Source organism: Sphaeramia orbicularis, chromosome 24, assembly GCF_902148855.1.
Source record: "Sphaeramia orbicularis chromosome 24, fSphaOr1.1, whole genome shotgun sequence".
In the NCBI taxonomy this organism is placed as follows: Eukaryota; Metazoa; Chordata; class Actinopteri; order Kurtiformes; family Apogonidae; genus Sphaeramia; species Sphaeramia orbicularis.
In genome coordinates, this window is record NC_043979.1 from 10,435,486 (window position 1) to 10,449,895 (window position 14,410).

Consider the following 14,410-nt stretch of genomic DNA (forward strand, 5'->3'; position numbering starts at 1 on the left):
ATTAATTTCTTGATCCATTAGCATTCACAGCTTTTCTCCAGATGGAATCATTGTTATTTGAATATCACTGCATGAAGACACCAGCTGATGTTTCAGGAATTTTTTACTTTATTTTTGTTCTTAGTTTTATTTATTTGAATGTTGAAGGTAAAACAATTTTGCTCTGGGGGAAAAATAAACTTGTGTGGCAAAAACCAACATATGGAAATTGTTTTGCAGTTGTGAAGTTTGGCCAGCAGCTTAGAGTTCCACAGTGTTACTAGATTTAGTCACAAACTCATTTGATTGGTTAGACTGACAATTATTTATGAAAAGACAATTACAATCTATGGGGATAAAAAAAATACTGCACCACTGAGACATTCTGTAATGTTTATTTATTAAAATATCTAAAAATTATCAGATGTTCAAATTCAGTCAAGTCCATAGTTCTATTCAATTCAGGGCTGACATATAAAAACAAACAAGAATTCACACGCATATTCACACCTATGGGTGATTTAGAATCACTAGTTAATCTATTATAAGCATGCCTTTGGACACTGGAAGATGGAGTACCCTGAAAGAACCCATAAAAAACATGTACTCCACTCTCCAAATTGGATGTACCACGCCTTCACTCAGTGTCATCTGGGAATCAATCCAACCCCCTGACCCTGGAACACAGGATTAACCTATTAAACCCTCGGCCAATTGTTGTTTTGTTTAATGCAGTTATTCATGACACACACTGGAACTTGTTTTTGATGATTGTCCATTGCAGCTCTTCTTGTTTGAGTTTTGTTCTGTTGTCCAACAGTTAGTTTTGTTGAGTTTTTAGCTAACATTTTCCTGCTTACGAGGAAGTATAGCATATATATATCGCTACATGTATTGCGTAGTATTACCATGGCAACATAGACAGAACAGCCTTTAGGAGGTTACGACTGCAATTACAAACTCATTCTTTTTAGACAAATGTGATTGATAAATGTTAACACTTTCAATACAATAGAAACAAAAATTTGGACTGTAATGCAATTGAATATAGCAACCTTATATGCTTGATATTTTATTAATATAAAAGATTTTAATAGAAATATGTAGAAGCAAGGGAAGCCATCATATAATAATTATCCAATGTAATGTATTAGATTTTTATTTGACATTTACAGCCTTGTGAGTCATGTCCAGATGGCATACAGTTTGCTCGCAGCTGTACAAAGTGTTCCAAAGTTCAGTGGTGTTTCATTATGAGATACTGGGAGCGATTCGGGTGAAGTTTAGATTCCCTTGTGAATGGAACCGTGTCAGTGTTGGATCAGATGGGTGTAAGGGTGGCCCCTGGGCAGCACAGCCACAGAAACAGATCTCCAGTCCCAGCCAGGCACAGTCCCAGATGGGTCCCTCTGACAGCACACACACTCACACACATAGAGCCTCAGTGGATCTGCTAGACGGCGCACGATTGAGGAAAGAAAATCGTTTGTTACCCATCAGCTTGGAAATGGAATGCGTATGCTCCAATACACACTCATCTAGCGTATACAGTGAACATGGTTTCTGAACGCTAAGGAGTCACAGCAGGGTCACCAGCAGCGGACAAATAATTACAAATAATTTGCATTTTGTGTGCGTATATGCATGAGGGTGTGTTTGCATCCTGTCCCAGCAACAAAGATGTCGGAACAACTCATCCATGAAATAACAAACATCCTGCTCAGGATGGTTGCAGGGGTGAAGTCTGGACTGGACTCAAAAATTCTCCCATTTTCAGCTGTAAACACACACCAGTCTTTATATAGTTTTAATTAGACCGTGATAAAACACAACAAACACAGCTGTTCAGACAAATGATCCCATAGACCGGGATTGAATGTGGTCAAAAATGTACTTTGTAAATTGCTCTTTTTTACTTCTCTAAGCATAATTACTTATTTTCTCCAGTTTGTTGTGGCTGAGTCCTCCAGTCCTTGTTACTGCCAAGGTTTCTGCTGAGGAAGGAGGCAGCAATATAATGCCTTTCATGCAGTTATACACATTCCACCACAGAACACTGCCATTAAAACAGCAATGAAAAATGGATCCTAGACACTAGATTTGTTTTTTAACCCATAAAGACCTAAACATCTACTGTCAATCTAAACCATCTACTGAACTAAACTGTTTAATACCTGATGATCCATAATCCTATCAATACATGTAAATAATTGGTAGTTTGTCATCTTTTCATGGTCATCAGATGTGGACATTTGGACGTTCAGAGGCTCTGTAGTGAACGAGGAAACACCGTCATCTTCTCTTTCTTTGATTCACCAGTAAAACCCATGGAGTTGGATCAATGACAGTGGATGGAGACACTTGGTTTATGTTCAGTTAATGATGTATTTTACACAAAAAGTCACTTTTTCTTCAGTTTTCTATGTTTTTGATATAATAACTCTTAACTTTAATCTGAGCTTTTATGAACATCTACATTATCATTGAATTAAATATAGGAAAATACATTATTTAAACTGGAAAAAAACACACAATACAGAGGATAACATTATAACGAATGGCGATAAATCAAATATAGAGAAAAAAAAAAACAGTTTTGGAAGTGCCACAAAAGTAGCACTGGACCTTGATGGGTTAACCTCCTAAGAGCCAGTTCTGAGTTTTTTGTGCACACAGTATTATTGAAAAAGCTGTCCACTGCAAAGGACATTAATTATAAAAAAAAAAATAATTGAATAAATGAAAAATGTATCTGAAAAAATTGTTGCATCGTACTGTTTTCACTCAAGACAATTTTTTTCACGCAAAAAAGCAAAGACTTTTCTGGTTCTGGGTCTGAGGAGGTTAAAATTGGGGACATCATCTTCCACAGTGCATTGTTAACCATTGCACAACAGACCACTAGCTAATTGGAATAATTTGCTTCTGATCTCATGTACATTGTGTAGAATTTAGTGAGCTCTTGTGTTGAGGTTGCACATTGTGACCTTCTGAATTCCTGTTGCTTTATCCTGCTCTTCCAAGCTTGTTGGGAAATCAAGGAGGTAATGATTGTCTGAAGACATGCACTTAGTAAATTAATCAGACTTTTTGTTGGTGTGAATGTGAGAGGGAATAGTTGTTCTTTATATAATGGCCCTGTAATGAACTGGCAACATGTCCAGGGTGTACCTTGCCTTCACTGATAGGTAGCAGTGATAGGTTCTGGCTTCCACATGGCACTCACAAGGACCTGACGGCCGAAAAAATTGATGTAAGGATGAGTGGATGGGTAGTGATTATCTTTATATATGAGCTAGTATCATAGTTATGAAATTCATCCTGTTTTTAATCATATTTTGATTACAGTGGTTACAATGACACTGACAAATATGGTTATTCATAGTCTCCTAACATGATGCTCCTATACAAGTGTTCATGTAGCTAATGATTACTGCATGCTGTTTAAGCAACTGTGTGAGTCACTCTCAAAACTAGAAAAAGGGCTTTTTCGGGGTTCTGAAATTGGAGTTTATATACACAAACGCAATAACAGGATGCTAAATCCTAATTATAAATGGCATAGTCAAATCAATATAACTGCACCCATATACAATATAACTGTCTTTGGTTCATCCAGTCTGGGCTACATGAGAGATATGGTGTAAAATGATGGAATATAACTGGAATATTTCATAATACACAAGACTTTATCATCACTATAATAATGCAATTTCAGTCATTTTAGCATCTTTAGTTATCCTTTACAGGGCTGTTTAGGAAACTTTTCATTAAATTCTTGTAAATGTTACAAATGGACTGTACCTTTACTTGGTTGTGGCTGGCTACCTTGCAAGAAGAGGGAGAATGTAAAGCTGTTTAATTAGTTGTTTAATGAGTTTTTGGCTTGTGTCTGAGCAGGGAAGATTACGTGTTATGTCTTTTATCCATGTCCACATTTGTTTTCAATGCATGCATGCTGTGCACTGGTGTGTCTGTGCATGTGTTGCTTGCCTGCTGCATGTGTGAAACCAAATGGATATATTTAGGTTCTGTCTTAGCAGCAGTTTTTTTCTTGTCTCCCGCTGTTAAAGAGCTATTCAGTGAAAATATGTTTTTTGTGTTATTAGGAGGCATGTAACCATCTGAATAATGCATCGTGAGCACTGCCGCTTTATAGCAGTGTGTACAGTAATGTTCAAGGCCAGGCAGTCCACAATGGCACGGTAATGCGTTGCCCTGTTCGCTGTTAAATATACATGAGGACTGAAGTGGCTTTCTTTTTTGATAATATTAGTGGTGAAAAGCCTGTACAGAATTTGTGGGCTAAGACATTTGGGTTATTCAGGTGTTCATTGGGCTTTGCATGGCAAGCAATTTTAGCAAACTGCTGGAAACACATTAGACTTAATTGGTTACTGACAAACTTCTAGACGAGGACTTTTCATGTGCTTAGTCCACTGAATTCATAATCTGCAATGTCAGTCCTTAGTATATAGCATTTGTGTCTTGAATGAAAGGACAAAAGTAGAATGCCTAGTGTTCATGTAAATGCAATATAATAATCAATAAATTAACTGGAAAGCCTGATAGTTTTGGGATCCCTTGTACTGTGATTGTCAAGACAGAGTGAGTGAATGGAGTCAAAGGGAGTGACAGGTTTTATTAAACAGAAAATAGACATGAGGAGGAAAACACAAAACCTGAGGGTGGAAACAAAGTCTGCAGGGAGATGGAATCAGGATGGTGAGAGTCTGTGATCTGGAGAGGTGTAAGGGGAAATGGTCTGGTGCCACACAGCCACAGAGGAGCCCCTTATATAGGCTCCTGATAGAAAGGCGCTGCAGCTGTGTGGCGCGCAGCAGGTGAGTCTAATTGTTGAAGGAGGGGTTAGCGGCAACACTGGAGCGGACCGTGACAGTGATTAATTGAACAAAAGACTGAATATAGATATGGTTTCTTCAGCTCTTCAGTTTAAAATTTTTGAGGTTCTTGTTGCCGCATTTAACTTGTCATAGAAAACATACAGCTGGTCTGAAAGTGCTTGGGGACCAACTCCAGATCTAAACCACTACTTTGGTTGAGAGAACTGACACGATAATTAACCTAGCATAAATGTTTTTGATAGTGGGTGAAGCCAGCAGACCTGGAGTAAACCTGAAAGGCAAAGGGAGAGCATTAATATAATAAAATAATCATGTCATTATAATGAAGAAAATAAATTAACAATGCTTTGAAAAGATGCTGTAGAGTTGCAGAGAATGCAATACAAATCTGCTCACTGGTGAAATAACACTCCATCCACATTGACCTAACTAAAATAAAATGTTATCAGTAAAGCCAGGATCAATAGACATGTGGACCTCTGCAGCCACCAGCAATTCACTGATTTCCTGTAGTGCATCAGTTCATCTCAGAATAGTTTTCTCTGACAGTTGGCATTTTTTCTGTCTTTTGAGCTCATTGTTTTTTACAGCTGTAATTTTCTGCAGTCAGATAGATTGTCATTTTGTTCATTTCTGCAGTGACAGTTTAACACTGTACAAGCTCCTAGAGGTGGTTTAGTCCAAGACTTATTGTGCTGACAAACTAAAGTTTTAAGTCAGGTTTTGTTTTTAAGCACACTGGATGCTATCTATTTATTATTTGTTGAAGATTATTTTTAAATGGTGTCAAAAAACATAAAACAAGTTCTTGCTAGCTAAGCAGCCTTAATGCTAAAAGTCATGTCTGATGCAACATGCATATTACAGAGCACTGCCTCCACTGGTACTCGGCCCTTTCAAACTTGGATAGTGACTGTATTTATGTATTTAATGGTGTTTGTATGATCTTGAGTTATTGGAAAATAGATCGTATAACAAATAAATCTTTAATCAATCATCACCCAGACATGATATGGTGTGACTCTTTTGTTTATGTACTGATAGATAGATGAATGTGTATAATCTTACTATATAATCTTGAACGAATACATGTCAAATAGAAAGTGTGGCTTGCCATAACCAATTAGCAGAGGAGTCTACAGTCCCCTTCACCTCATTTTTCATATTTTCTCCACCTTGATGACAAAATTCTCATTTATATTCACAGTGAAGGGAAAAGCCCTAAGTGGTTTTAGATAAGGTTTTTTCAGAGGTTGTACTCTTTAAATGCATTTCAGTTTTGCTGCACATCAAACTATATTTTGGAAACAACTAAAAACTGACTGGTTTTTAAATCCCAACTTTTTGTTATGAATCATTATAAAGCTGCACAAACATAAGCTTCTTTCCCTTCTTCCCAACTTTTTAATTTTTTTTTTTCTATTTTGGAGAATTAAAGTGGAGCTTGTTGCTTTGGGGAGAATGGGATTGGCAAGGTGAAGGAGGGTTCGAACACATTTTCTCACTCTCGCTGTTTGCCAAGAGGTTGTCTTGCTTCCTGCATTCAGAAGGCCGAGCCCTCTGGTTATTATGACAATGATGGAGCCCTGCCATCCATGTGTGCTACCCATTGTGAAGCTAAGCTCTCCATAATCTAGATAGGGGCATTTAGCCACTTGGAATTCAGGCAGATAGACAGATTTGTAGCAGCTAAATATAGGCTGTGCAAAGCATTTTGAATGCTAATGACGATGCTTTTCTTACACCTGTGGGCATTAAAATGATAATGTGGCGTCTGCTAAAACACTGCCCTTTAGATTAATATAGTTGCAGTTCATTCATGCAGCACTTACATCACAAGATGTAAACCATTGCAGTAAAGGAATGGAGCAAATCTCAGGCAGCCTTTTCATTGATGATCCAGGGATTTCTATCTGTGTTTAAAGTGTGATAATCAATCACTCTTTATTCTTTCTTCTTTCTCATCTTCTCTACGACTCATCCTCCTCTTCCTCCTGATTCCATCTCTGTCTGTGCTGCAGTTGGTGCTACCAGAGTACTCAATCCATGGGCTCTTCTGCATCATGTTCCTGTGTGCCCAAGAGTGGCTGACAGTAGGCCTCAATATCCCCCTGCTCTTCTACAACACATGGAGGTAACTATACAATCTGTTTGTGTGTGTGTGTGTGTGTGTGTGTGTGTGTGTGTATGTGTGTGTGTGAGGGTGTGTGTGTGTGTATTTTATGAGGATTTTATGAGAATACATTTGCAGGGACTCACCAGTCTGAAGTACTAGGGTTAGGGTTACAGTAGTTTGCTCTTGTATGATTTGTTATATATGTCTATGTTTTATACAGGATGCCATTTGTTGCGGGGATGGGGCGTAACCGCGTCAATGATTAAAAACTAATTGAAATAACAGGCAGGTTGTGACGTATAGCCTACATTTCTGGTACTAGGTGCACTTGACTCCGCTAGTACTAGAGGCAAACCCAAAGCAGATGTCAGCCAGACATGTCCGCGCAAAGTTAAATTTTTATGACCGCACAGACTCTGTGTACACGTACTCGGTGTCACACAATGTAGGATGATGTAAATGTATGAAATTGTCACAAGAAATGTAGGAAATAGGTACGCTCGTCTATGAAACCTCAAACGTCTGCGGACAGTGTGTGCGGAGTCCGCGCTGCCCACAGTGCGTACACAGTGCGCCCGACTCTCTGGGAGCCTCAACTTTTACCTGAACCGAACTGTCGGCAGTCTCCATGCACATAAATACAGTGTATACCTTACCTATCTCTCTCTGTAGACTATATCAGTGTCTCCCTCTCTGTGTCTGAAAATTAATTTTTTTTTTGACATGCCTTAACTCAACCTGCGGGTAACGCACTGATCCGCACATCACTAGTATGTCTGTGGGCGACAATGTATATGTTCATCTGCATCTTAATGGATTAGGTTATATGTTACGTTTTACTGATTGAGTTGCCTTGTTGGCGTGATCGGCCCTTATCCATGGTCCATGGCCATCTCCCACATCGCAGGTATGGCTGTTAAAATTAAATGTTTCATGTATTTTTATTTGGCATTAAAGATGAATGTGCAACTATTTGACATGTAATAGGGCTTACCGTTAACTTAAAGAAGAATTAGGCCTATTGATTGCTTGTTTTTTCATGATTTTACAACATCTCCCCCTCTGTTTTTTTAACAAATTGCACCCTGGTTTCTATATATGTGTGTCTGTTATAACCTTAAATAAATTTGTGCTTTTGGTTGGGGTTCCATGTAAAAGGATAAAATTGGAATTAAGAATTATGGTTGGAATCGCAATCTTGAGTTTCTTGGTAAGATTTTAAATCAGATGCATTTTAACTTATGCATTTGCACGTATGGTAACACCAAAATAATGTACAGTTAATTTAGCATTTAGGAGGGGTAGGGGGTGTCACTGGGGTGAGGGGCACACCCTAATATAATGGTAGGAGAAACACTGATGTAGGTTTATTACCTCCGCCAAGGAGGTTATGTTTTTGCCAGGGTTTGTTTGTTTGTTTGTTTGTTTGTCTGTCTGTTTGTCTGTCCGTTAGTGTGCAACATAACTCAAAAAGTTAAGGACAGATTTGGATGAAATTTTCAGGGTTTGTTGGAAATGGGATAAGGAAGAAATTATTAAATTTTGGTGATGATCGGGGGTGGGGGGGGCCCATGGGGGGGGGGGGGGGGGCACTGATCGTTAGTGTGCAACATAACTCAAAAAGTTCTGGACAGATTTGGATGAAATTTTCAGGGTTTGTTGGAAATGGGATAAGGAAGAAATGATTAAATTTTGGTGGTGATCGGGGGTGGGGGGGCCTACGGGGGGGGGGGGGGGGGGGGGGCACTGATCGTTAGTGTGCAACATAACTCAAAAAGTTATGGACAGATTTGGATGAAATTTTCAGGGTTTGTTGGAAATGGGATAAGGAAGAAATGATTAAATTTTGGTGGTGATTGGGGGTGGGGGGGCCCACGGGGGGGGCCACTGATCAGCCTTGGCGGAGGTCTGCGCTCTCCGAGTGCTTCTAGTTTGATATGAAATTCAGTAATTGATCTTGAGTTTAAAGCAGTTTTTTAAAATCACAGTAATGATCATAACAAATAAATCATATGATGCACAGGCAGGTTAGTGTTATCTTAGTTATTGTGATCAGTCTTAAAATAAAGGATAACGTTGAGGCTGTCAAAAAATTGTATTGAAACCAAGTCAGAACCAAGACTGAGTTCTACAACAATAACCACGTGTTAATAAAATTTCACCATAAAAAGCCCCATTGCTGTACCTACTGGGTATAAAGCGATAACAATACTGTAATTAATGTAATACATCCTTTTGTTTGTATGTATTGATTGTATTTAACTAAGCTTTGTGCCGCTATCGGGGCTAAAGCATCGATGTGTAGTGATTAAAAAACACTGAGCCGCCAACTCTAAATTCTGGGTCAATTCCTGGCTTGTTTTGGTCTTTTAAGGACTTTGCTACTTAAAAACAGAATATTTCCATCCTTAATTTGAATATGATAAGAGAAAAGGCAACAAAAAGACAGCTATTTTGATCCGGTTTTGTTATGGTTATTTAGTCTTCGTGTACTTAATGTCCCCACATCTAAACACAGGATAACTATCAAAAGCACAGAAACATACTGTGGAAAGCAAGTGTATCAGTGCTCTAAACAGATTCCAAGCCCCTAAAAGCCAGTGTCTGAAAAATGGGTCACCAGTCAGTGATCTTCAGATTCTTTTGGCTGCTGCTTTCTTTCTTTGTTTTTGTCTTTGTCATTGCTCCTGTTCTTCCTGCTGGTGCAGTGTGGATGTGTACTGCTAGCAGCCCAAATGGTTTAAGATCATGTGCTCAGCTTGTTGGAGTTTACATGAGGAGAGGAGAAGAGAAAAGAGGAGAGGACAGGAGAGAAAAGGAGAGCCAAAGAGAGGAAAAAAAAACATCTTGCTGTCTCATTAATTGGAGACTGTGCCAGATGCCCAGCGGCTACAGATGCTGCTTCCTGCACAGCTGAGAGATGAGAAGACAAGGAAGGGAAGAGCAAGAAACAGATTAAGCCAAAGATGTTGCAAGAGAGAGAGAAAGAGAGAGAGAAAAAAAGGCAGAGGTGGAGGAGGGCTGAAAATGAGGCAGGAGACAACACGAGTGAGTGATAGGAAGGAGATCGAATATTGACAAGGTGATACAGAGGAGAGACAGAGGGAGGCGGGGGGGGGATATAGATGGAGAGCTAAATAAACACATGAACAGTTCGAGGTTACATGCCGTACTCTCAGGCCAGGGTTCATGGCTGAGTGTTATGTGTGGGTATGTGAATTCATGTGTGCATTCTCGCTCATCTGTCCACATGTTGATGTGACGCTCGGCAGAGTCTGCAGATGCTGCGGGGGGGGGGGGGGGGGGGGTTAGATGACAGATTGACAACTCTTCCAGCAAAATGTACAGTTTTACACATGAATTGCAGCAAATTGCCAACATGGGCTTATAATGAATGATACATTTGGAACCACAACCTGAGATAGTACAGAATAGTTTGAACCTGAGATAGTACAAAATATCACAATATGCCAGCAAAAAAAAAAGCAAACAAACAAACAAGTTTAATGATAAACCAAAACGATCAGGAGATGGTGATGCTAGAGTTGGAAATATTCTCTTATACACTCAATTAACTGTTTTAATTAAAAACAAAAAGTACATCTCAGGGACATCACCTTGCTGTAAAGCACACTGAGGTTTTTGTCTCCTTTCGCTTTCAGTGTAAGAAAATCTACATCTCATGTAGTCAATAAAAATGTACATTTTTACAGATGATTTGCAGCAAATTGTCAAGATGGGCTTATATTGAATGATACATTTGGGGAAAAAAATACTTTTTTTAAAGAACTTGGAAAGTGGTTGCTAAGATAGCTGATTTTAGACCAGTGGTTCTCAGCTGGTCTGACTTCAGGACCCACTAATACCCCTCAATGACAAACCACAACCCTAATTGAAGAAAATGTTCCCCTTCTCAAATGTATTTAGTACAAAAATGGTGCTGTTAGAACCTGAGATAGTACAGAGTATCACAATATGCCAGCAAAAAACAAAAACAAAAAAACAAGTTTAGTGATAAACCAAAACGATCAGGAGATGGTGATGCTAGAGTTGGAAATATTCTCTTTTACACGCAATTAGCTGTGTTTTAATTAAAAACAAAAAGTGATTCTAAGAGAAATCACCTTGCTGTAAAACACACTGAGGTTTTTGTCCTCCTTTGCTTTCAATGTAAGAAAATCCATATCTCATGTAGTCGATAAAAATGTACAGTTTTACTCATGATTTGCAGTAAATTGTCATCATGGGCTTATAATGAATGATACAGTTGGGATAAAAACTACTTTCTGTTTAAGACCTCCTTGGAAAGTGGTTGCTCAGTGGTTCTCAGCAGGTCTGACTTCAGGACCCACTATCATCCTTTAAAGCCAAGCCACAACCCAAATTGAGGAAAATGTTCACCTTCTCAAATTTATTTAGTGAAAAGATGGTGCAGTTAGAACCTGAGATAATACAGAATGTCACAATATGCCAGCACAAAAAAACCAAACAAAAAACAAGTTTAATGATAAACCAAAGTGATCAGAAGATGGTGATGCTAGAGCTGGAAATATTCTCTTTTACACTCAGTTAGCTGTGTTTTAATTAAAAACAAAAAGTGCATGTTAGGAACATCATCTTGGTCTAAAAAAGCACTGAAGTTTTTGTCCTCCTTTGCTTTCAGTGTAAGAAAATTCATATATCATGTACTTGATGTGCTACATGCATATCTCCATGCTCTATTAGCATGAAAACAAACTTTGCGGGTCTCCTTCAATCCTGAGAAATGGCATGTGTCATTTAAGATTACAAGATATTATAGTCACCTGCTGTTATGTTGTGTGAATCGACAGCACTCAATTGCATAAAAAATCCCCTTCAAAATAAAAGCACAAGATTTTTTTTTTTTTTGTGCCTGGGCAAAGGCCTACGTCCCACTGAAAAAAGGTCAAGCTGAAACCCACCAGTTTAGAATCACTGCTTTAGACCGATATTTAGATGAAAATTTTGCCCAAACACACATAAATCAAAGTTTGATTATTTATGTCTAGATCATCGAGGACTCACTAAGGGCCAGATTTACAAATCATGTAAATTAGCACAAAGCCAAGGTAATAATATTAGATAGATGTTGAAATGTCCATTAATTTTTTTTACATTTTAGTATAAAGTAGAAGTGAATGTCCAAGTTTTGGACACGGTGGCATAGTGGTTAGCACCTCCACCTCACAACTGCAAGGTTTAGTGTTCCAGTTTGCATGTTGTCTTTGCACCACATGGAATTCCTGTGATTCCTCCAGTTTCCCCCCGGTAGGTTAATTATCCTGTCAGTGGCCCTCACCAAGGTACTGATTAGGATCTGGAGTTGGTTCCCGAGCTCCTTCGCTGCTCTTAATGAGCTAATTGCTAATGGTAATGCTGGGTAACGTGTGTATTAGGATGGGTGAGACTGAATTTGCTTATGGGGATAATAAAGTGAGTTAACCTTTAAACTTTTAAGCCATTCCTACAATAGAATGGAGGTTGGAAGTAGAGGAATGTAACAATTTATATAAAATATTTAAATATATCAGTGTATAATTTTCTTCAAAATGGGGGCATCTGGAATAGAAGTCACATCTGGAGGTGACCTTTCACAATATACAGCATGTGTTTGTTTTCAGACTTAACAAACAGCTAGCATTTATGTCATGTGTTTAGTAGGGAACATGCAGGAAAGCAACATGAGCTCTCCATGGTCCTGAATCTAGAAAACTAGTTAATCAGGATTCAGATTACATGTATTTCTTGTTCATTTTTGGTGAGGAAAGTTACACAATGACACTACCGAGACAGAAGGAGTTTATTTAATTCCTGGAGAGCCTCCTGGCCATTTGGGAACATTGTACACCTCTGGATTCTTACCAACAGTGACCTCTGGACCAGGGAAACACAGGTGAAAATGAGACCAGCCACATGCATACACCTTTCTAGTTGGAACTTTTCACTGGCCATCTTCAGTAAATCCTGATAATAGTTTGTAACAGCAAAAGAAAGTCTGTACTGCTGTAAGCCATTAGTGACTCTGACCTTAGGATTTGAGAAATCTGCATTATGTGACAATACATGTAATATCTTAATACACAAAACACTAAAATCTTTTTGAGAACACATTATTCCACAATGATAGAATGAGATGAATGAAAGAATGATAGAATAACAGATCTATAAATAAAGAAAAAGGAAAGCAAAATGCGTCATTTAGAATGACCTGGAAAGTCACGGAGAACCATGTTTTTCAATTTCAGGGACTTAAATTAAAATTACTTAAAATAGAAACCTCAACAAAAACAACAAAACTATTGTAAATGTCTGATGCCATTTGGGTGAACTTATCATTTAGTTCAGTTGTTGACATGGGGCAGGTCCAGGTAAATATGCAAAGTTTAGGAGGATAATGCTGCTTTCATGGATGGGGATATTTCCCATAGTAACCAGGCTGACACATTCATGTACTGTAGGAATGGAGCTGTAAAAAAATGTTCACGTTGTTGCTGCTGCTCCAGAGACTCATTCTTACTATTACATGTAGGAGAAATGCTATCACGCTAAAAAGTAACTGATAACGTCGCTGCTAGAACCACATTAAAATTGATGTGTAAAAGTGTAAAATACAAAGAGGGATGATGTATTTGCTTCATTTATGGTTTGCAGCTGAAACTGCCGTGTGTGTTTTTTGACAGTATGGTGGTGTTATTTTGTGGTTTTGTCTGTCTTTTTAACGATCACCCTCAGTTTTTACCGTCCGAAATGAGCACCTGACCTTGACCAAGTAAGGAACTGTTGGTCAGTCCTCACCTTTGGATAAACCTTTAAACAGATCTTTAATGATAGACACGTTATGGTTAGAGTTAGGAATTTCATTGCAACGTTTAGGGTTAGTTGTTTGTGGAATGGATTATATGATTGCGTGTGTATATGCATATACATATGTGTGCATGTTCTATTTCTGTTTATACCCAAAGATGTAGATGACTGTTTTACTTTTCTGTTTTTTTCCTGGTTAATGATTAATGATTGATGATTACAATGATGTTTTAGAAGATGATGGTGATTTTTAACTTGTTTACTTCATCAGTCATCTGTGCACGTATATCTGTACAAATACATGATACTATACATACAGTGGCTCATTACAAAACCCATGTCACACTCAAGAATACATCAAGTGCATTACTGAATATTTCATACATGCATGAATCATATATAAACCAGAAATGTGAATTACGGGATGTACATTATAGTTAATTTATGACAACTAAATGTACAGTCACTTCATTGTTAACACCAAACGTTAACACTTAACTACCAAACAGTGTGAACATGTATAAACCATCAATGAGTCTGAACTGTGGTGGAGGAGACCACCTGCAAAACAATGGCAGCTTCCTTATTTGATTTCTATTGAGAAAAGCAAATGAGTGATTGGTTT

The 14,410-nt window shown here is 38.3% G+C and overlaps 1 protein-coding gene across 1 annotated transcript in view; it reads left to right on the top strand.

The window, feature by feature from the left end:
• cnih3 (cornichon family AMPA receptor auxiliary protein 3) overlaps positions 1–14,410 on the top strand; it is a 131,080-nt gene that overhangs the window by 99,221 nt on the left and 17,449 nt on the right. The window contains 1 exon segment of the mRNA XM_030128581.1: positions 6,866–6,978. Within this exon segment, the coding sequence (XP_029984441.1) occupies positions 6,866–6,978 (113 nt within the window).